A 24454-nucleotide genomic window follows, 5' to 3' on the forward strand; every position below is an offset into this window, starting at 1 on the left:
TATGAACATCTGGATACAGGAGTTTTGTATAGAAATGTATTTTCAGTTCTCTTCAATACCTAGAAGTGGAATTGGTGAATCATAATGATAACTCTATGTTTAACATTTTGAGGAGCTGTCGCACTGTTTTCGGAAGTGGCTTCCTCGTTTTACCTTCTTACCAGCAATGCGCTGGGTTCCAGTTTCTCCGTATCCTCACCAGCACTTGTTATTGTCTGTCTTTTTTTTTTTTTACTAGAACCATTCTGATGGGTTTGAAGTGGTATGCTATTGTGGTTTTAGTTTCCATTTCCATGATGAGTAAGGACGTTAAACATCTTTTCATGTGGTTATCAGCCATTTATATATCATCTTTGGAGCAATGTCTATTCAGATTCTTTGCCCATTTTTAGACTGGGTTATGTCTTTTTATTGGTGAGCTATAAGTGTTCTTTATGTATTCTATATACAAGTCCCAAATCCCATATCAGATATACGATTTGTAAATATTTTATCCCATTCTGTAGGTTGTCTTTTTACCTTCTTTATGGTTTTTTTTTTTTTTTTTTTTTTTTTTTTTTTGCAGCACAAATGTTTGTAATTTTGATAAAGTCTAATGTACCTATTTTTTCTTTTGTCCTTTATGCTTTTGGTGTCTTATCTAAAAGACTATTGCCTAGCCCAAGGTCAAAAAACTTTACTCTGTTTTTGTGTAGGAATTCCATAGATGTAGCTCTTAAACTTAGGACTATTATTTATTTTGAGTTATTCTTTGTTAATGGTGTGAGTTAGTTGTCCAACTTGATTCTTTTGCATGTTGATATATAGTTGTACCAGTACCATTTACTGAAAAGACTATTCTTTTTCCTATTGAATTGTCTTGGTAACTTGTTGAAAATCAAATGACTAAAACAGGAAGGATTTATTCCTGGACTCTCAGTTCTATCCCGTTTATTTGTACGTCTATCCTCAAAATTATTTTAATAAAATCAAATAGTGAGCACATTAATCCAGTGTGAGTAATTCATGGATCCATTACTAAATCCATATGAAAAACAGAGAATGGAAAACTATCTTTAATCCTGTTACTGTAAATGTTTTGCTGTATTTCCCTTGAGTGAGACTTAGACCATTTAATTCCTTTACAACAGCTATTCCTACCTGTTTCTTTTTTTAACTCACTCTGCTCATGTTACTTCTTTTCCTGTGCACTGGAGAAGCCAGAAGTAACACTGCAAAGCAGCATAACCCCTAAAAATCACTTGTCTGTCTCACACATACAGGAAGAAAGGAATAAAGGGTAAATTTCCTTTAAATATTTTATGTTTTATTGTTCCCTTTTCTACCGTAAGCTACTCATTTACTGCATCTGATACTGAGGCTCTACAGCAGCCGTGCACTTTAGTCTGTCTCTTAGTACACTTTTGGAGATATTGTCATCAGTGGTTTAAATCACGAGTTGCCTTAATTTAAAGACAAGAAAGAGAGCATTCTGAACAAAACATCAACATTTTTTTAGCCCAAGTTCAAACTGGCTTTTTTGCTCCCCAAAACATTTTTTTCCTTTTTTTTTTTTTTTTTTTTGAGATAGCGTCTTACTGTGTCACCCAGGCTGGAGTGCAGTGCCACAGTCATAGCTCACTGAAGCCTTGACCTACTGGGCTCAAGTGATTCTTCCACTTCAACTTTCTAAGTAGCTGGGACTACAGGCGTGCACTACCACGGCCAGCTAAATGTTTAAATTTTTTGTAGAGGTCAGGCACGGTGGCTCACTCCTGTAATCTCAGCATTTTGGGAGGCCGAGGCAGGCAGATCACTTGAGGTCAGGAGTCTGAGACCAGCCTGGGCAACGTGGTGAAATCCCTTCTCTACTAAAAATTTGCTGGACATGGTGGTGTGTGCCTGTAATCCCAGCTATTCGGGAGGCTGAGGCAGGAGAAGCACTTGAACTGGGGAGGCAGAAGTTGCTGTGAGCTGAGATCATGCCGCTGCACTCCAGCCTGGGTGACAGAGCAAGACTCCATCTCAAATAAATAAATAAATAAATAAATTTTGTTTGTTTTCTTTTTTTTGTAGAGATGTGGTCTCACTGTGTCACCCAAGCTGTTCTCAAACTCCTGGGCTCAACCTCCCACCTCAGCCTCCCACCTCAGCCTCCCAAAGTGCTGGGATTGCAGGCTTGAGTTACTGTGCCCAGTCTCCCAAATACTTTTTATACCTGAAATATCTATTTAAAGTGTATTTCTACTTAAATTTTTAAAAAATTTTTCAGATACTTACACTTTAATATGCGTGCCTTAACTTTTACAAACCTCTGTAACTTTATAAACAGAGATGACTTGAGAACCAAACTGGCAAGCCGTATTTTCAGAGAGCTGAGAGGCTTTCCACAGAGCTGAAAGAGAGCTAAGGAATACAAATCTCAGAAGGAAGAACTGTGTCCTACCTAAGAGGTAGGCCTGAAGAACACATGCACTTTTCACAAACTGTGCTGTTGAAATTTATGTGCTACGTCTTCAGTTGTCTGACTTGGACAGTGACACTGCTTGTATATGAAATAATATTAGCTTAAAATTATTAAATAGTGAAATACTGCTTTTAGAAATGAGATGTCTTCAAAGATGGGAACAACAGACACAGGGGCCTCCCAAATGGGAGAGGGAGAGGCCGCAGGTTGGAAAAACTACCCATTAGGTACTGTGCTCACTATTTGGGTGACATGCTCAATAGAAGCCCAAACCTCAGCATCTCGCAATATACCCATGTAACAGACCTGTACATGTACCCCCCGAATCTAAAATAAAACAATCAAAAGGAAGTATCTTATCAGAAATGTAAATCTACATTGCTTTGCCCTCTCAAACTTAACATGTCCAAAAGAGAGCTGTTGGTTCTTTCATCTCAACACTTGTTCTTCCTGCTCTGTCTTCCCTTGCCCTGTCCTTTCCCCTCCCTTTGTGATCCACCCCTGCTGAGCTTCCCACCTGTTGGCACCATGCTCATAATTCCTTATTATGCTCCAGCTGTATTGCCCTGTTTACTCATCTGAACAGGTGACACTCTTCTTCCTCTAGCTGCTTTGCTCCCAAATGTTCTGTCCCCTTTTGAAAGGTTGGTGGGTCTCTCCTCTAGGTCACAACACCCTATGTTCTTCAGAGCTCTGATGTTCTTGTTTGTACGTTTCCTTCTGTATCACTTGTGTCCTCAGTGGTCCATAAGTGCCTTGGAGACAAGGGTTCTATCTGTCTTTCCCCCCTCAGTCTCCAGCACCTGGAGTAGAGCCTAGTCCATAGTTGGTGCTCCATAAATATGTGTTCAACAAATGATCAAGCAGGAGTGAGTTATAACCGAAGGTCAAAACCCTGGGGCATTGGGGAAGACATGCACATGTGTCAAGCCATAATTAATGCGTTGCCTCAGGGAGGACCACGTCAACTGCTTGCTTGCTGCGGAGCTGGCTTCTGGCCGCTTCACCCGTCTAAATACAGTCAAGGAGAAAGTTGTATCCGTTCCATTTGTTTTTGTTTTTCCATCAGGTTTCGAACTCCAGGAGAATAGTTGCCATAACAGTTTTCCTTCAGCTTTTGGTGGTCTCTAACCTCCATTCAATATTGACTATTGTGGGAAAAGCACTCTCTCCGAACGAGGCTTCTTACTGTCTCTGAATTTATCCATACTTCGAATCTTATTACTAACTACTTTGCACAGAAGTCTGTTTCTTTAGATAGTAAGTTAAAGATGAAAATTTGAATGGAGACTGCTGATCCTGCTATAGGCCCATGCAGCCAGCTCCTGCCCATCTCTCAAGGCTCAGCTGAAGTGGCCTGTCCTCAGGGAATCCTCCTTCAGGTCCTTGGCACGTTTTACTGTCTTTAATAAATAGCACTGACTCCATTTGGGATGAAAAAAGCTAATATGCAGTCTGTTATTGGGCTCAGCCCCAACTTAAAAATCTCCTTGAGGGCAGAGAACATCTGTCTTTTAAAAAACAAAAACAAAAAAACCAAACTATCTCCACAACCTGATATATACTCAACATTTAATAAAAATAAACTGACTTAATTAATCCTTTCCAACTTTACAAATATCTCTGATTGATAGATCCATTTTCCAGCAACAATAGTATGTGACTGTGTCTATCTTAGTAAATAGATTTCTAGAAAGCTCAAGTACCAGGACAGGAATGGCTCACTGAGAGCAATAGGGTGTTGAGAAAGAGAGGGAGTGAGCAGAGGAGCTGGATGTACACTGCAGTTCAGTCAGTCACTTGTTTCCTGAGTAGACTTTGAGTTTTTGAACGGTTATTGGTGTGATTATGTCTATGCCATCAAGTTGCTGATGAACTTTGCCAGGTTTTTTTTGGAAAATAAATATTAAAGGATATAATTCTGATTATATTTTGTTTCATTTTGTTTTCAGCATGCCCTGTGAATTTTGTCCATGATGTTATGGTATCTTAAGGGATGAATCTAATACAGAATTATGCAAAATGTTTGTCATTTGCCTCCCTTAAAAGAAAAAAAAAATGTCCACAACTGTACTAAAAGATCCTGTCATCTTAATTAAGAGGCAGCTGTTTCCCTGGAGTTTTTTCCCTCTTAACTATATCAGCTATACTGAGTGGGATGTAATCACATGATTTAAAATTGATAATTAGTGTGTGAAAGGCACTTGGCAATGAAATACATAGCAATATCAGTGACATAATTTTGGCAGCAGAAGAATGCTAAATATAATCCAAATGTCAATGTAGAAATGAAAACAGTACTAGCTAGTCAATGATTCCTATAATGTCTTGGGAAAATGAAGTCAATTACATTAAATTTTAAATCAAAATAAAACAGGTAGTTTAAAAGTTATAGAAGCTGGAGGCATAGTATACTTGTGTGTATGTGTATGTATATACAGCGTATGAATATGTTTAATGTCATTAACAATGACAATCCTTGCCCCCATTGTACTTCTCTTCTAGTCACAAACCCTAAAGAAAGCCTCTTTAGATGTTTCTTCTAGGGCAAGGCGCAGTGGCTCACATCTTTAATCCCAGCACTTTGGGAGGCTGAAGTGGGTGGATTGTCTGAGCCCAGGAATTTGAGACCAGCCTAGGAACATGATGCAACTCCATCTCTACAAAAAAACCCTACAAAAATTAGCCAGGCATGGTGGCATGTTCTTGGAGTCCCAGCTACTCGGATAGCTGAAGCAGGAGGATCGCTTGAGCCCAGGAAGTTGAAGTTGCAGTAAGCCATGATTGTGCTACTGCACTCCAGCCTGGGCAACAGAGCAAGACCCTGTCTCAAAGAAAACCCAATTGTTTCTTCTGGAAGTTATCTTCATATCTCTGAATATGTGTGCCTATTTTGCAATATACCAAAATTTGTTGGTTTTAGACATTATCTTTTGACTTCCTGTTTCAACAGATGAGGATTTCCCTCTCTAAATTGCAGCCTTACCTTCTCTCCTTCTCTCCTTCCTTCTCCCTTCTCCCTTCACACATAGTTACATCTCTAATTTTAACTAATTCAGATATCCATGATAACCTTTTTAAATTATGTAAATAATATTCATTGTAGGGCTAAGAAGTATGATTATTTTTTCTTTCTTGTTCAGGTTTCAGTTTTCTCTGTAGTTTTTAATGGCCTTTCTTTTTGTCTTTTACCGTAACTGCATCCCACATTTGTTTAATGCTTTCCGGATGTTCCATTATAGTATATGTTTTCCTGAGTCTCCTGTCCACCTTCCCCTTCCTTCTGGAGCACCCTCTGCTCCAGTCCCCATCTGGACTGCTTGCTCTCTGGGCCTCTGCTTTCTGCTGAACTTCACTTCTCTTTGATGCTCTCCAGGAGGGCACCGTTTCCTGGATTCACTGTTTTCCTTACTCTCAGTTTCTTCACTCTCATTCCTGAAGCACATATATCAATAGATTTTTACTGTTACATCAGCAGTGTATTTCTGAGACATTGGATAGCCAGAATATCCTTATTCTTTTATTATATTTGACTGGTAGATTAGCTGGGTATAAAATTCTAGGCTGAAATTCTTTTTTTCTCAGAATGCTATGTGTTGTTTAGCTTCCTTCTGGTTAATTGGAAACTCAATACAGTTTTGATTCTCCATCCTTGGTATTTGGACTCCATTTTCTCTTTACGTTTAGCGTTCTGAAATTTACAAAGATATGTGTTTGTGTGGATCTCCTTTTCTTAATGTGCTTTCAATCTAAAGACTGGTTTTCTTTAGTTTGGGAAATTTTCTTCTATTATTTTTTGGTAATATCCCCCTTTGCATTTTCTATATTTTGTCTCTCTACAACTTAGTCATATGTTTGTCCTTCTGGGTTTACATTCTAATCTTACCCTTTTACTGTTTTGGATATTTCCGTGACTTATCTTCTAGGTCCTCTATTGAGGATTGGGTTTTTATAAGCCATGTTTTTCTCTCTTTTTAATTTTCAAGTGCTTTTCTATGTCTTTTTTTCCCTACAAGCATTCTTATCTTAGTTTACAGATGTAATATCATCTCCTGTCTCTTTGAGGATATGAAATAACATTTATTTAATGTTTTCTTTTGTTCTCTCATTTATCTGTTTTCTCTGTGTTCTTTCTTGTGAAAACTTTTCTTAAAAGCTCTAATGAGTGAGTTCAATCTTTCTTTAATTAGCTTTTATTTCTTAATTACATTGTTTAACATCCATCTAATAATGCAAACGTTGAAATACTGAATGGCTAATACATTTCAGATGCTAATAAAATTAACATATGTTCACAGTAATTTGGCCCTGTGATAAAAGGTGAGAGCTTTTTTCATTGCTTATCACTTTTATTTTCCTTTCCTGGAAGAACTTCCAGAAAGCAATAGAATTTCTATTGTTATGAAAACAATACGGAACAAACTTGTTAGCAGATGTAGATAATGAAAAGCACTATCCCTCTGCTTTAAATCCTATTGTGGAAAGGGATTTTACACTATGCAGTTACAAAGAATATTGCATTTTAACTATCTATTTATTGATACTTGGATGACAATTAAGAGAACCGTTCATGGAATTAGCTGTGGATTTCTTTTCCAGATGTTCATGATTGTGTCATATATTCAGGTTACATCATCCATTAACTTACTTAGTGAAAGTCTAATATACAAGTATCTGCAGCAATAAAATATATTTTGAGGATTTTACTCCTCATAAAACACATTCCATGCTGTAATTATTGCCTTGAGCAGTTGCTGATTCCCTATCTATATTAGTATTCTTAGGCTTTTCAGCGGGATTGAAAAATATTTCTACTGATTGTTCAGCTACTATTCTGAAGTCATAAAAGTATGCACTTACAATAGACAACTTGCTATATCAATGCCTTAAAATTATTTGCAATAAATTATGTTATTTTCTGAATATTAATAATGCCATAATTAAGCATAGGGAATAAAATGACCATGATAGTAGCTTGATTGCTAGGAATTTTTAAAGGCAGTATTACTTGTTTCTTCTGAAAATAAAAGCTGAGAGCAAAGAGAAAGGGGAAGGAGAAAGGAACAAGTGTTCAAGAATGTTTTTCCACGTGGAGCTGTGAGCTGAATGCACCAGCATCATCCATCTGCAGCTTTCTGAGGCCTGGGAGGGACACGTGGTGCTGACTGAGAGGTGGGGCTCCTGGTGCCGTCTGCCATTTTTGTTCTTGCAGGGGTCTTAGTGCTGAGCCTTTTGCAGCAGCTCCCAGTGTGGGGCCCTTGAGGAAGCCGCCGCTTCTGAGGACCAGAAGCTGAGAGCCGGGATGGTGGGGTCTAACAGCTGGGATAAGGGCCGAGGAGGAGAATGTTTTTACCATGGGCGGCACAGGTTAGGCCTTGTTTGTCTCATGTCGTTTTTGCTCTGTTGGACAGACATGGCCATTGGGCCACCTTGACCTCTTCTGTCACCTCTTCCCTGCTGCCGTTCTCACCGATGGCTCTGGAGGTTGTCATGCTTCCTGATTGTGGCCAGTGATGTCTGATGAAGTCTCTGCCCCAGAATAAATACTTAGGGTTAAAACAGAGGAGCCATATGATATATGTTGAGTGACTGATGTATGTTGGGGAGAACCTTTTTCACAAATAATACAATATGAGGAAGCTTAGCCCTGTGTGATAAGAGAAAACTATTTTATCAAATGGTAGTGAAGTAGCAGGAGGCTATTACAAATGAAACAGTTTTACTTTCCTCAAACTTTGCTGAGTATATTGAGTGAAAAAAGATAAATCTAAATGAGACCACAGCAGGGATAATTCAAGGTCATTTGAAACTTCTTGGTATACCTCCAGATACATACTTCTCAGAAGTTAAGAAAGTAAATGATTCTTGTGACTAATTAACAAATATTTTCATAAGTCAGTGGTTTCTGTTTCTTTGCTTTTTAGAAATTTAGAAAATGACCTAATCACAATGTCAGCAGATAGAAGATTTCAAATAACTTTGCATATTATTTTTGGCATATGGTTCAGAAGAAATCTGAAGTATTGATGGCTCTTGCTATAATGAAGCTTTACATTCTTTTCAATACGTGAACTATTAATAGATTACTCAGGACTGAGATCTATAGAAATGAGCAATAGGAATAGAAATGAAAACAAAATTAATTTTGATTTCCGTTTACCATTTCTGTGAAGTATAACAGGTGATCAATACAATAAACAAAACTACATTAAATTACGGTAAAACTATATGTGTCAAGTGGAATGGCAAACAAGTTTAAGGTAGAAGGAATGATACAAAATTTTTGACTGTTCAAAAAATGCTTGTTTCTATTCACAGTCGCAAAGACACAGAATCAACCCAAATGCCCATCAATAATAGACTGGTTAAATAAAATGTGGTACATATATGGCATGGAATACTATGCAGCCATAGAAAGAAATGCGATCATGTCCTTTGTGGGGACATGGATGGAGCTGGAAGCCATTATCCTCAGCAAACTAACACAGGAACAGAAGACCGAACACTCCATGGGGAGCTGAGCACATAGACTTAGGGAGGGGAGCGCCACACACTGGGGCCTGTGGGGGTTGGGGAGGCAGAGCATCAGGAAAATAGCCAAGGCACGCTGGACTTAATGCCTAGGTAATGGGTTGACAGGTGCAGCAAACCACCATGGCACATGTTTACCTAGGTAACAAACCTGCACCTCCTGCATACGTACCTCAGAACTCAAAATATAATTAAAGAGTTGGTTAAGTATACAGCTAAGAGTAGGAGAGCCAGGATGTCAGCCAGTTGGTCTGACTCCAGAGTAAGGTCTTAAGGGCACTGCAGAGACATCAAGGAGTTCATAGTCTGGTGAGAGAGACAGGCAAGCCAGCCAGGATTATGATGTATGATATATGATATGATGTCATATGGTATGATATGGTGATATGATGATATGATATGTGATATATATGTTATCGTATATGATATGGTATGATATATGATATGATGTCATATGGTATATGGTGATATGATATGTGATGATATATATGTTATTGTATATGATGATATGGTATGATATATATGATATGATGTCATGTGGTATAATATGGTGATATGATATATGTGATGATATATATGTTATCGTATATGATGATATGGTATGATATGATATATGATGATGTGATATAATACGGCCTGTGATGAGGCTGTGGGAACAGAGAAAGGACACTTTATGGAATCTTGTGGAGGTGGGGAGATCATGGAAGCATTTCCAGAGTAGACGTTCTAGCTATGTGTCCCCCAGTACCCTGTGATGGTTAATGTTATATCAACTTTACTGAGCCATGGGATGCCCAGATATTTGGTCAACATTATTCTGGGTGTTTCTGTGAGGATGCTTTTGGATGAGCTTAACATCTAAATAGGGAGACTGAAGACAGCAGATTGCTCTCCCTAAGGTGGGTGGGCCTCATCCAATCAGCTGAGGGCCTGAAGAGAGCAGAAGACTGTGAGTAAAAGTCCTCTTGCCTGGCTATCTTCAAAGTGGTACATCAGGTTTTTTTTCCTGCCTTCAGACCGGAACTGAAACATCAGCTTTTCCTGGGTCTCCAGCTTACAGACTCCCTCTGCAGATCTTGGGACCTGCCTACCTTTCTACTTGCATGAATCAATTCTTTATAATGAATCTCTTCATATGCGCACATACACACACACACACACACACACACACATAGTAAGTGCTTGTTAATGTCTTTTTAAAAGTGGGTTGTGATGAATGTCTGTGGTATTTAGAATCCATTAGCAACGTTAAAAAGTGATGTAAATTTATTTTATAGTTTTAATATTTATAGTATGCCAGAAATGATATCTTTTACAACTATTTATCCTTATCATTAAAAATTTTAGATGTTACCTAAACGCAAACATGTAGAGATTGCATTGAGTCTGTAGACTCAAAATCCCAGTGACATTTTTTGCAAAAGCAGGAAAACCTATTCTAAACTTCATATAGAATCCCAGTGGATCCCCAAATAGCCAGAACAATCTATTCGGAGGGCTCAACATTTTCTGATTTCAGAACTTACTACAGAGCTACAGTAGTCAAAACTGTGTGTGTTACCGTAAAGACAGGTACGTAGACCCACTGGAATACAATAGAGAGCCCAGAAGTAAACCCTGGAATATGTGATTAAATTATTTTCAACAAGAGTGCTGACAGCATTCAATTAAAAAAAAAAAAAAAAAAGACAGTCTTTTCAACAATTTGGCTAGGAAAAACTGGATATCCAGATGCAAAATATTGAAGTTGGACCCTTAACACCATATGAAAAAGTTAATTCAGGATGGACGCCGTGGCTCATACATGTAATTCCAGCATTTTGGGAGGCCAGGGCAGGTGGATCACTTGAGCCAAGGAATTTGTGACCAGCCTGGGCAATGTGGTGAAATCCCATCTCTACCAAATAAAAATACAAAAATTAGCCAGTTGTAGTGGTGCATTCCTGTAGTTCCAGCTACTCATGGGGGTGAGGGGGGGTGCTGAGGTGGGAGGATCACCTGAGTTCTGGGGAGGTTGAGGCTGCAGTAAGCCGTGATTATGCCACTACATTCCAGCCGGGGCGGCAAAGTGAGACCTTGTTAAAAAAAAAAAAAAAAAAAAATTCAAATGAATCAAAGACCTAAATATAAGACATAAAACAATAAAACTCTTAGAAAAAAACATAAAGGGACAGTTTCATGACATCAAATTTGGCAACATTTACTTGAACACCAAAAACGTAGGCAACAACCACAAAAAATAGGTAAATTGGACTTCATCAAAATTAAACATTTTTGCCGTTCAAAGGATTCTATCAACAGAGTGAAAAGGCAACATATGGAATGGGAGAAAATATTTGTAAATCATATATCTGATAAGAGATTAATATCCAAAATATCTAAAGAACTCCTAAACACAGCAGTAAAAATCCATTTCAAAAATGGGCAAAAGACTTGAGTAGACATTTCTCCAAAGAAGATATACAAATATCCAATAAGCATATGAAAAGGTGCTCAACGTCACTAATGATTGAGGAAATTCAATTCAAAACCACGTTGAGATACCACTTCATACCCATTAGGATGGCTACTATCAATAGAAAACAAAGAGTTGCTGATGATGTAGAAGAAACTCTTGTGCATTGCTGGTGGGAAAGTAAAATGCTTTAGCCACTTGCAAGATAGTATGACTGTACCTCCAAGATGTTAAACACAGATTTACTATATGATCCAACAATTCTATTTCTGGGTATGTATCTCAAAAAATCGAAAGCAGGGACTGAACGCATGTTTTTATCCCACTGTTCAGAGCAGCATTATTCACAGTAGCCAAAAAGTGGATACAACCCAAATGTCCATGTATGGATGAATGAATAAACAAAATGTGCTATATACATACAATGACATGTTATTTAGCCTTAAAAAGAATGAAGTCCTGGTACATGCTACAACATAGATGAATAAAACTTTCTGTTAAGAAGTATAAGCTACACAGACAAGGACAAATACTGTGTGCTTTCATAGAGGCAGAACAGGGATTGTGGGGAGAGGAGAGTTGCTTAATACCCATGAATACAGAGTTTAATGGTTTAATTAATACTATTAATACAGAATTTCAGTTTGGAGTGATGAAAAAGTCCTGGAGATGGATGATGGTGATGGGTACACATCAAGGTAAATGTTTTTAATACCACTAAACTGTACACTTGAAACTGGTTAAAATGGTAAATTTTATGTTCTGTGTGTTTTACCATACCAAACAGTACATAAAACGTAGTGAGATAGTTTTTGAGATTTGTAGATACACGGATCTTTAGATTTCTCTTAGGGAATGTGTGCACAGCTGCTCATGTATTTGGAGAATTCCTGTCTAGTGTCCTTCACGGTCTGAATCCAGCCCTCTTCTCTCACTTCATTTTCCTTGTTCCAGCCACCTGGCAGTTCACACCTGCTAGGCTTTTGTACAAGTTGTTCTCTCTACTTTCACTGCCCCTTCTACCCCCACCCAGTTGATGAATGGAATCTGATACTTCAAGACCCAGCCCAAGTGGCCACCACATTTGGAAAAGTTGTGCTCACTCCTCCAGACAGAACCTGTTTCTCCCTCTCCTGTGTTCCCAGAGAACTTTTCTGCACCTCAGATACGTCCCATGCCTGTCCCCAAACAGAGTGAATTGTTGGACAGAGATGGTGTCTCACCTTTGCAAGTCCTGCCCATAGCACAGAGCAAAACGTGAAGCAGGACCTTAGTAAACAGTTCAGTAACGGAATTTTTCAAGTATATGTATGTGATTCTTTCCTTATAACCCTCCTCTGGGAGAGGAGACAGACCTTTCGCTCTACTTTCCAGAACCAGAAAATAACACACAGAGCAAGCTCACACCTTGCCCAGGCCACAGGCTCACTGTGGCAGATGGGAATAGAGGGATAGCGTCAAAATCTCTTCTGATGATCCTAGTCTATGCAGCCAGGCACTAAATCTTACTTTCAATAAGTTAAGAGTGTGACTTTATTGGTTATAAAACACATGTTCTCAAATATTTGCCATAGATCCTGTCCATAAATGAAGTGATCTTGTACATATTTCTGCTACCCCTTCCATAATAAACCCCCTGCCACTGTTCCAACACCAGGAGGTTGGAAACAGCTGTGTCATTAATGAACGACAGCAGATCCTAACCAGTGACCTCCAGATGAAAGGCTCATTATTTCCTTACTAGTCTCGAGAGCTGTTCAGTCCCCTAGCAAGCCAGCTCAGGATTTGGACTGAAGAGTCTAAGCCTTGAACTATAAAAAAAAATTTACGAAGTCCTTGACACAATGTGGAGCGATTATGTTCTATTGTGCCAAGAATTTCTTATTAAAAATCAATTTAATTGTGCATACCCCATCTGGTCGGTATTACGGTCTTTTATGGGGGAAGAACACGATTTTGTGTTTACCTGATGTTCCGTCGAGCAAGCATGTAGTTTTGCAGAAACAGACATTTTATAACGCTGAGAAATGACTAATTAAAGACAATTTTTAAATGTTTGACCAGACTTCTTTTTACTAACTTTTGTGACTTTGAGCTGTAAGATTCAACTTTCTCGCATTAGTTGGGATTTTAATGGAAAAGAAAATGCCAGACTAAAGTAAAAAATGTATGTGTGCACATCATTTGCTATATTTATATCCATGTAATAATTTCTATTTTGAACTCTCGAGATTAAAATTCGAGTCCTTTTATTCTTCTTTCTTTTTCTTTTTTGGTTTTGTTTTTTGTTTTTGAGATATGATGTCACTCTGTCATGGAGCCTGAGCACGATCATGGCTCACTGCAGCCTCAACCTCTCTGGCTCAAGTAACCCTCCCACCTCAGGCTCCCAGGTAACTGGGACTACAGGCATGTGCCACCATGTCCAGCTAATTTTTGAAAAATTTTTTGTAGAGACAGGGTCTCACTCTGTTGCCCAGGCTGATCTCAAACTCCTGGGCTCAAGCAGTCCTGCTGCCTCAGCCTCCCAAAGTGCTGGGATTATAGGAGGGAGCCACTGTACCCCCTCTAGGTTAAAAGGACCTCAAGACCTTTTAAACATACCTAGATTTCCCATTAGTATTTAATTTGTGTTGTTTTTTATTCAAGGAATTTGGATAATGAAGGGTGAGAAGATTACTTCTGATTGTTTGCTAGGTCTCAACCATATTAGCAAAAGATTGCAATATTTTCACGCAAAATATTGCCAGATAATATTTCAAACTGGAGTGGTTGCATTTTGTACAAAATGGGGACGATTTTTAAAGCTTGCTTTTCAAACAGTTTATACCCTAATCTTAAAAGGATCCCTTGGCATTCAAGGAAAAATATCTGGATAATTCATAAAGTTTTTGGTGTGCTTATGTGCTTATAGTTAAGTGTTTTGTTCACGTGACAATCTTAAAGTATCAGTAATATACTAAGTTAGTAGCCACGAATACTCATTTGATTCTGAATTGCCTTAACTTAAATGTTTTAAAAATTACTTACTTTTAAATAAGTAGAATTGACTGTTAGTCACTGCAGTCTACTAAACGCCTATTTGATATAAGCCATAATATCTTTCATATTCCCCATGCCCCGATTTCCTCATTTGTGAAATGGACTAACACCTTTTGTTAGGATGGTTAAGATATTTAAATTAGATAATTCATTTAGAGTATCGCAAGGTTCGTGGAACAGAGTAAGCAATAAATACACGTTAGCCTGTATCATCATCAAAAATAACAGAAACGACAATCCTTGTGGTTTTCTTATTTAAAATCCTCTTTTAGATGAGCTTTCCCGTTTAACATGAAGTATTAATATTCTGCATATATCCATTTATTGAGCATCTACTGTGTGCCCACCCGTGTGCTAGATCCTAGATGTACAGTATTGAGTGGAATCAGTATAATCTCTGAGCGCCTGGAGTAGCCAGATAACAATACAATAAAAATTACAGAATGTGACAAGCCCGAAGAGAAGAATGAGCGTGGTGGTGTGGTGATAAAGACGAGCAGGTTCTCCTCTTCTACATAATTCTTTGAAGTTGAAGTAATGTTTATTTGTTACACTGATAATAAAAATGTATAAGGAAAAAATAACGTCCCCGCTTCTGGCTCCATGTCTGCTCAGGAATCCGTAGAAACAGTTTGGTCAACTGTCCATACTTTTCTTTGCGCTCATACAAATGTATGTAAACATACAGCATTTTTGTTGTGGTGTAACAAAAAACAAAAATGGATTCTATGCATTACTCTGCAACTTTGTTGGTTTGCCTTGAAAAGTCCTTAGAAGTGTTATTAATATGTGATGTTTGCTGCTGGCCATTTTACCTGCCCAAGACTCAGTCAGCAACAGAAAACTCTACAAAGATTTTATAGATGAGGCCTGTCATTACCACAATATCCTTTCTAGTCTCCATTTAATTCTGGCCACTCCATCCCATAATTTATTGAACAGAAAAAGATACTCTAGGCCGGATGCAGTGGCTGATGCCTGTAATCCCAGCACTTTGGGAGGCCGAGGCGGGTGGATCACGAGGTCAGGAGATGGAGACCATCTTGGCTAACACGGTGAAACCCCGTCTCTACTAAAAATACAAAAAATTAGCTGGGTGTGGTGGCGGGCGCCTGTAGTCCCAGCTACTCAGAAGGCTGAGGCAGGAGAATGGTGTGAACCTGGGAGGCGGAGCTTACAGTGAGCAGAGATGGTGCCACTGCACTCCAGCCTGGGCGACAGAGCGAGACTCTTGTCTCAAAAAAAAAAAAAAAAAAAAAAAAAAAAAAAAAAAAAAAAAAAAAATGAGATACTCTAGGGTGTCCTACTACTATTACTGTTATTATTATTCTTGACAACCTCTGCTCTGTAATAGCATTTCTGATGTTTTTCCCATGATTTCCTACCTACTTACCTATTTATATATTTTACCTTTTCCTTTGTCAATCTCATGCTATTTCTTGGGCATTCCTTCATTTCCATACTTATAATTTTAACATTTTAAAAGATAAGTGTTTCTAGTTCATAGATTTGCTACAATCACCCCCTACTAAAGAACTTTAGAGGTTTTTTTTTTTTTTTTGTCTGTGCTTCCTATTTTGTTTTCTGCTACCAACAGTACTGTAAAACAAGATGGGTTTTTATATACTGGTACTTTCATTTTTGTGAAGTGGATTTCCAGAAATAGAATTTCTAGACAAAGTATATGTTTATATTTTATCTTACTACATATACCCAGATCAAATTTCAAAAAAAAACTGAAGCATTTTGACATTTAAACAGATATCTTTGGTGCCAGTTTATCAGCCCAGACCTGATATGCAAATTAGTAGATCGTGACGGTATTGACACTTCAGTGAGAAACCGTATGTTAATTTACTTCAATATTCTCCATAGGGTACTTTTTCTCTTCAGTCCTCTACCAGGGATCCTGAAAGAGCAGAGTAAACAGAGGAGCAGGTCATCCCTTTTCCACATTAAGTAGTCGTCTGTTAAGTGTCGGCTGTTAGCTGAGAGCCTGAGAGTGGCGGCAGGTACAACCGGCTGAGGTTGGACGATGGCAGCGGGACGTCCAGACAGGAGCCTGTGCAATTAGCCAAGACGGTTACTGCGTTTTTGGCAGTCAGACAGCAGTTAAAGCAAAGAAGGGTCTTTTTTCCAAGAAGGAAAAGCCATTTAATAAGTTTGGGTCAGTTTGCTCATAACAACACTACATTTGAGGACCAAAAACCCCAGGAGCTTGGCAAGCCAGCAGTGCTTGGCAAGTCTTCCCACCAACTCACCAAGTCTGAGGCCATCCTGCCGGGATCTGGCTCTCTGGGCTTTGACTGTATTCATTTAACAGCATTCCTAGTTAACAAGAAACTAAAGGCAGAGGAATCTTTTTTTCCCGTTAATCCAAAAGTAAAATTTAGCGGCTATAAGCAAGCCACCATCCAAGTAACTGCACGTCAGATGGGGGACAGACCGTCTGTTTGTATTGAGGGCTCTGCGTTTGGTGTACACAGCTGGGAACTTGTGGCCCACCAAAAACGACTTTTATGTTTAGGAATTGGGTGGTGCCGTCTTTTTTGTGTATGAATTAACATTTGTATATGACTTACTAGTGTGAAAGTCTGATTTTATAATGTGTCAGAGAGCCATCGTTTACCTGTCTCATGAATAAATAAAATAAAAACTAAGCACGTTTGTATAAATATTTAAAAATACACTGCATTCTCATACTTTCCCCATTTCACCTATGGAAATCTTGCCAAAGTGAAATCAAGTTTGAGCATTTCAGCGTAAGAGAAAACCAGCTCATGGATCTTAAAATTAAGAAATGGAGTTTTGTTTGTTTGTTTTGTTTATGTTGGCTTTGGTTTTATTTTGTTTTTTGTTTTCTCTACCAAGTAAATAGTTTCAATGAAATAAACAGGTCCAATCATCTAATGATGGATTATTTGAATGCATATTGAAATTGAATTGAAAATGTTGAGAAAGAGCTTGTTTATGCATCTCAAAAAGCTGCAGCACCTGCAACTGATAAAAATTACTACAAACATATCAAAAGTCTTTGAAGAAACATGTGGCCAATCCAGTGCCAACTTGGACAGAATCAGAACACTGGCTGCCCAGAGGAAATATCCCAACATTCAGCTAATCAACAATGTTAAATGAAATGAAGAATGAAACTTCTTACATGACTCAGTATTGCCTGGAACAATGTTAATGTCAACAAGGTCAGTTCATGGAAGGAGATGCTGTATTTCTTAAGATTTTCACCCTCTCCTGTGTTTTCAACAACTGGGGTGTCTTGATTACACCAAATTCACTCAGTCTTTGAAATAATTTCTCATTAATAATTTATAAAGTTATGTGTTTGTTTTCAGGATCCAAATTTATGGATCCTGAAAATATTACTCTTTTATTCATAAAAGAGTAAAGCTTTCTAAACCCAAGCCCCCATACATAACAAGCAGAATCGTGGCTTCCTGCAACCAGCCACGTGTTGTTATCTTGTTTGTAACAAACATCTGTTAGAAACAAGATTTCTAAGTTTTGTATCAGGTTAACCAAATAAACTTACTTCTTTAGTCCAGAGTTTCTCAACAGTGGCATTATTGACATTTTGGATTATATAATTTTTTGCTGTAGAGAGCTCTTCTGGGCCTTGTAGGATGTTTAGCAGCCAGCATCTTTGGCCCACTCAACGTCAGTAGGCCCCTCCCCCAAGGTGTGACAATAAAAAAAATTTCCAGATATTGTGAAATGTCTCCTCAGAGGCAAAATCACCCCTAGCTGAATATTACTGCTTGAAACAGTTATATAAATAAAACATGAATGTGTTAAACAAGTGTCCCTGTTTCCCCCACAGAACACTTCTGCCACCTAAAGATGATGAATATTAATGATCTCTTATGTTTCCCAGAAAGTTGCCATGCATATATGAGTATGTACATCTGTTCTGCATGGTCATGGCCATTCAATACTACCCTTATTTTTTCATTTTTAACGTATCTGTGAGATTCTTGCATTGCAGTGTGTGCGGACTTATATTTAAAATGAAATATTTTTAAAATTACGTAGAGTTCATTACAGGAAGAGCCGTAATTTCTTTAACCAGCTATCAATATACATGCAGGCTCTGGTTTTTTGTTTTCCATATATAAGGGTGTGGCATTGTTTTCCAAATAATGCCATACCATTATATTTTTGTGTTGAACACTATGTGATTACAGCTATAAGGTATAATTTAGAGCATGTCCCTACAAGTGGAATCACTTGTTCAAACGAAAACGAAATTAAACGTATTTATAGATAATGCTGTATCACCAGCTGGGTATTACGGTGTTGTTTCCCCAGTTTACCAGACTTTTATATTTTTACCCATCTGATAAGAAAAAAAGTTATATCCATTTGTGTACATGTTTAATAAAAATGAGATTTCCTATGTTTCTAAGCCTTTTTTCCCTCTGTGATCATGCTGCATATACTCTTTGCCAATTTTTCTAGCGGCTTGTAGGGTGTTTTCTTTCTGATTTGTAAGAACTCTTTATATATTGAGGAAATTGGGCCTTTGTTTTCCTAGATATTTCAAATATGTTTGTACTATTTAATATTAGTTTTCTTTCAACTTTGTTAATATTTTTCTCCATAGAAATTAATTAGTTTCAAATTTGTCCCTCATTTCTAAGTTTAATGTCTTACAGAGAGTCATTTTTCACATACAGCAAAATCATGTATTTCATGTTTACTTCTAATGCTTTCAGAGTTTTGTTTTTTATGCTTAAATATTCAAGGCATCTGAAATTCATTTGAGTATATAGAGACTGAAATACCACATATTCTTTTCCAAATGCTATGGTAATTTATCATGTGATAAAGGACATTTCAAACAAGTGGGATAAAGATGACTTATTAAACAAATTCTGCTGACATAATTGCTGATATTTAGGTGCAAAATAATAAAGCTGCGTCTGTCCTTGGTGCTTGCAAGGAACCAACAGAAGGCCGTTGTAGCTGACTGAAGGAGATGCAGTGTTGTCAGAAAGATAGGTGGGGACCTGATTGTGTTGGGCTTTGTAAATCTAAGCTAAGAAATTGATCTTTTTTGAATAGAGTGTGTCTTTTTCATGTTCATTTGACATGTTTCTTCTATGCAGCATGTATTTTGGATTCTATTTTTTTATCCACTGAGCTTTTATTTTTTATTATTAATATAACACACATGTTTAATATTGCTTCTGTCATCACATTCTATGTTAGTTTTCAGCTTTTGATGTTTCCTTGGCTTCTATCTTTTACTAAAATTCCTGTCACCCTTTATTTCCCTAAGGACTTGTAAACATCTTTTACTCTCTCTTGGTATTGTGTACCTCTAAAGAGAAGTAGCAAGCCTCCTTGATTTTTTTCTCTTTGTTACTTTTTCTGTGTGAATGTACTGAAGAATTGATCCTATAAAATCTTAAAACTCATTAATTCCTATAGCAGGACGTGTGTGGGTATTGATCTTTCTGTGTCTGTTGCTTGTTTTGTTTCCTGGGATGAAGGATCCTCTCTCTACTGGCTGATTAGAGTATTTCAGAAAATTTTCTTCTGTTATATCTTTGAACATTTTTTAAAAATCTGTTTTCCTCTTTTTTTTTTAAGTACATCTTTTTGGGAATTTTTTTGCTTATCTTTAAGGGCTTTTAACTCTATCCATTTCTCTTAAAAATCTTTATTAACCTTTTGACCTTTACTGAGAATTGTTTTATCAAGCTTCACTGTCTGTCTCTACGTGTGGTTTCAGCAGTGCCAGTTTTTTGCTTTTTTTTTTGTTTGTTTTTTGTTTTTTTTTTTGGGACAGTCTCGCTTCGTCATCCAGACTGGGGTGCAGTGGCACAATCTCAGCTCACTGCAACCTCCACCTCCCAGGTTCAAGTGATTCTCCTGCCTCAGCCTTCGGAGGAGCCGGGATTACAGGCATGTACCACCACGCCTGGCTAATGTTTGTATTTTTAGTACAGGTGGGGTTTCACCATGTTGGACCAGGTTGGCCTCAAACTCCTGACCTTAGATGATCCACCCTCCTTGGCCTCCCAAAGTGCTGGGATTACAGACATGAACCACCACGCCCTGCTAACAGTGTCAATTCTGGCTTTCATTTCTCTTTAGGGTGGCTTCAGTCTGTGACATTGACCTCTTCCTATTTATGTCTTTGTTTTCTATATTAGACATCTTATTGTAACTTTCATTTCTAAGAAAATTCACGTTTTTATTAGCTCTCTTAGTCTCACCAAGAATGTTTGAGATTTTCTTCTGCAGTGTGGCCTTGTTCTCCTGGAAAGATTATTTCATGTGCGTTTGTCATGTCCTCTTATTTTTTCTATAATATTTTTGGAAGATGTCTAGGGGAAAGGGGATTCCAAGTTGTCTTGGAGCACTTCCTGCTCTGGTCTCCTATCACTCTGCAATCATAAGCACCTCCCTTGCTGCTGTTTCTTTCCCTTAGAGGAGGCCTGTATTCCCTAGAGGAAATTTCTGTGTGTTATGGGTTTCTCTTGGATGATTCTGCATTTTTTTTTCTTTTCAGTTCATCTTGAAACTTGATCAGTGCCTGCCAAGTTGATTGTCATTTGTATTTTCCATGCTGCCCTGGTGTCCTCCCTGCTTGATTCCTGAAAGAAAGGAGGGAAAGAGCATATTGCCCTTCAGCTTTAATTTGCCTGCTGTGTTGAATCCATCCAGAATTCAACCTCTGCCACTGCTTGCCCTGACCTCTATATTTTATCCTCTAAATTAGAGTTCGTTTGGCTATTTCTTGGATTGTTTCACCTATTTCTTTGAAACCTTTTTTTAGTTGGTTTAATCTGTAGGTTCTGTCTGCTGTGGGCATTCTCCCTTGATTTGATCTAATCTGATCATATTTGTTTGCATCTATTGTATATCATTTGTAGTTTTAAGTAAAGCTACTCATAGTTTCATTGTGTATGTGTTTGCTTTTTTTTTTTTTTTGAGACATGGTCTCACTCCATAGCCCAGGCTGGAGTGCAGTGGCACGATCAGAGCTCACTGCAGCTGCCCACCTTTTAGGCTCAAGGAATCCTCCTGCCTTAGCCTCCTGAGGAGCTGGGACTACAGAGGCATGCATCACCACACCCAGCTAACTTTATTTTTTGTGGAGATGGGGGTCTCACTATGTCACACAGGCGGGTCATTAATTCCTGGGCTCAAACGATTGTCTCCCCTTGGCCTCTCAGAGTGCTGGGATTACAGGCATAAGCCACTATGCCCAGCTCTTTTCTATTTTTATTTGTGTTTGCTATTTTCAGTTGATAACAGGGAGGGCAGAGCAGTAGAAATATCACTACTACCTTCAACAAGACAACACATTAACTGGATTTTGCAATAAAATAAAATACTCACTAGATATCTTTTTGGTCAATCGTTTGAATAGGAGAACTCAGAATTATAGCACAGTCTTGGGAAAATTAACTTAAAACCCTTGAAACAGTTTACTAATGTGTTTGAATCTGATGTGGATCCAGGCTCTCATTGCACTAAAAGTGTGGTTGAAGTATTGATTGCCAAGACCTCCAGTGGTAGGGAGAGAGTGGGGTTGAAATTGTGGTTTTAGGGATGGCTAGTATTTGAATAAATGTTGTAGGAATTTTCCAAGCACAGAGCACAGCATGAATCTCTGGTTCTTAGTTCTTCACCAATATTTCCTCACTGAGAATAGCCAGACCTCTTGGAAGGGTAGTTGAAATTGAGTGACTAGGAGAGAGAGCATCAAATCCTACATAGAATGGTGATAACAGAGGATGGAGGGAATTGGGGTGATGGTCAAAGGGTACAAAGTCTCAGACAAGAGGAATAAGTTGTATGGGGTTTTTTGAGATCTATTTTGCAGTGTGGTGAGTATAATTAATAGTGCATTGTACATTTCAAAGTTGCTAAGAGTAAATTTCAAATATTCTCACCTCTTCAAAGTAAGTATTTGAGGTGATAGATGCGTTGGTTAGCTTGACTTAATTATTCTACCCTGTATTCGGAAAGTTTCATATCACTTTGTGCCCCATAAATACATGCAGTTATAAAGGGTCAATTTACAATAAAATAAAACGTTTTAAAGGAGAAAGAAATGAAGAGTGAATAGAAGTGTGGAAGGATTTTTGAAAGTCAGCAAGTTTATCTTGGATTGAAGAGGGGACCCTAGTAGTTTTTTGAACAGGGGAATGACAAGGTGAAAGCTGTATTTAAGGAAAACTTTAACTAGCACTTGAATTGGCATTTAATTTGAGCTCACGGGGACTTGGTGAGTCCCTGTTTGTACCGAGTATCATACTGGATATAGTAGTGCACAGAGCGGCGTGGGGAACACTTCCTGCTTCAAGAAACTTAATCTGGTGGACACAAGAAACTGACTTTGAAAAATCTGCCTAAGTAAAATTTCCATACCAGAGCTGACCTGGACTCTGTTTGCCGTGGTGTCTGTTCTATGTTGCCAGTTAGGTTCTACCCCAGCAGCGGTCTCCGTCTGTGATGATATAACACAGCTAATGTTGACTCCGTGATTTGTATGGGACACTCTCAAGTCTGCCCTCAGTCATTGGAATCACATCTCATATAAATGTAGCTGATTATTCAACAGCAACTTTTAAAATTCCATATTTTCATGTTCGCTTCCTTCTAATTCAGGTTTCTGTCTTGGAAGAAACCTCCGGGTGGCTCGGCCCTCTTCCACCCCAGTCCTGCTGCCTCCGTGTACTCAGATTACATCTGGGTGATCTTTCCTTCTCTGACAGTGTTGTTTGGGTTTTTTTTGTTTTTGTGTTTTTGAGATGAAATCTTGCTCTTGTCGCCCAGGCTGGAGTGCAGTGGCACGATCTTGGCTCACTGCAACCTCCACCTCCACCTCCCAGGTTCAACCGATTCTCCTGCCTCAGCACCCCCGAGTAGCTGGGATTACAGGTGCCTGCCACCACACCCCGCTAGTTTTTGTATTTTCAGTAGAGATGGGGTTTCACTATGTTGGCCAGGCTGGTCTCGAACTCCTGACCTCAGGTGATCCACCCACCTCAGCTTCCCAGAGTGCTGGGATTACAGACGTGAGCCACCGCACCTGGCCTCTGACAGTGTTTTATCCTTTGTCGTGCACACTAATTATATCCTGGCACTTGGCTCTGTATTTGTTTTTATATCAGTCTTGCCTAATCAGTTAGAATCATAGACTACTTGCAGGCATGAATAACAGTCCACATTTTATTTATTTATTTATACATCTCTCATTGCTTCAAAAAATGATTTGAGCATGTTTCTTTTATGTGATTCTGTTTTGACCTTCGTCAAGGTGGTAGACGTCCGATTAAGGAGGGTCGATAATGTATGAACTAAGAACACACAGAACAGAGGAGCTTTTGTTGTTGTTTTTAATTTATGATTTATATCTATTTGAAAGTCCTGCAAAGACACATCATATTTCTCAAATCCACTTTAGAGAAAAACAAGAATGTGAAGCTGAGACTCCTCCAGTCAATGAGAAAGTTTTGATACCAAACCTATTAAAAACAAATTAAATATATTTTTCTGTGAACGTGTGCATATTCTCTCTTAACAATGGATGTATGCCTTAAATATAAATTTTCCTTACAATACGGATTTCTGTGATATCGGGAATCTATGTTTTACAAAGGAACAACTGCTGCAGTCCTGTGGCTCCTGATTCCTTAGCAGCTGTGTCCAGCTGGTGGTCCACATTCCCGCTACTTCTTCGGTGAATGGAAACATTTAGGTCAATATTGATATAAAACTTCATGAACTTTCTTCTCTTGCAGCTTTGGTTCGCCTTTGTTAATGGATTTTCTGGGCAGATTTTATTTGAACGTTGGTGCATCGGCCTGTACAATGTGGTAAGCATTCTTCATCTATCTGATCGCATGCAGAACTTAGAACTTCAGTGGCATTCCTTCACTGTTTATGTCTGGGAAGTGTATCTAAGTCAATCATCTGTATACTTACCAGGCAGCACAAATATA

General features: G+C 38.3%; 1 protein-coding gene across 2 annotated transcripts in view; it reads left to right on the plus strand.

Moving 5' to 3' along the window:
- Positions 1–24454, plus strand: part of ATP8A2 (ATPase phospholipid transporting 8A2) — a 653147-nt gene that overhangs the window by 434012 nt on the left and 194681 nt on the right. For both annotated transcript variants that reach the window (XM_050766819.1, XM_050766821.1), the window contains one exon: positions 24254–24328. In XM_050766819.1, the coding sequence (XP_050622776.1) occupies positions 24254–24328 (75 nt within the window). The remainder of the gene's footprint in view (positions 1–24253; positions 24329–24454) is intronic.

The sequence above is a fragment of the Macaca thibetana genome, chromosome 17 (genome assembly GCF_024542745.1).
Source record: "Macaca thibetana thibetana isolate TM-01 chromosome 17, ASM2454274v1, whole genome shotgun sequence".
NCBI classification, from domain to species: domain Eukaryota; kingdom Metazoa; phylum Chordata; class Mammalia; order Primates; family Cercopithecidae; genus Macaca; species Macaca thibetana.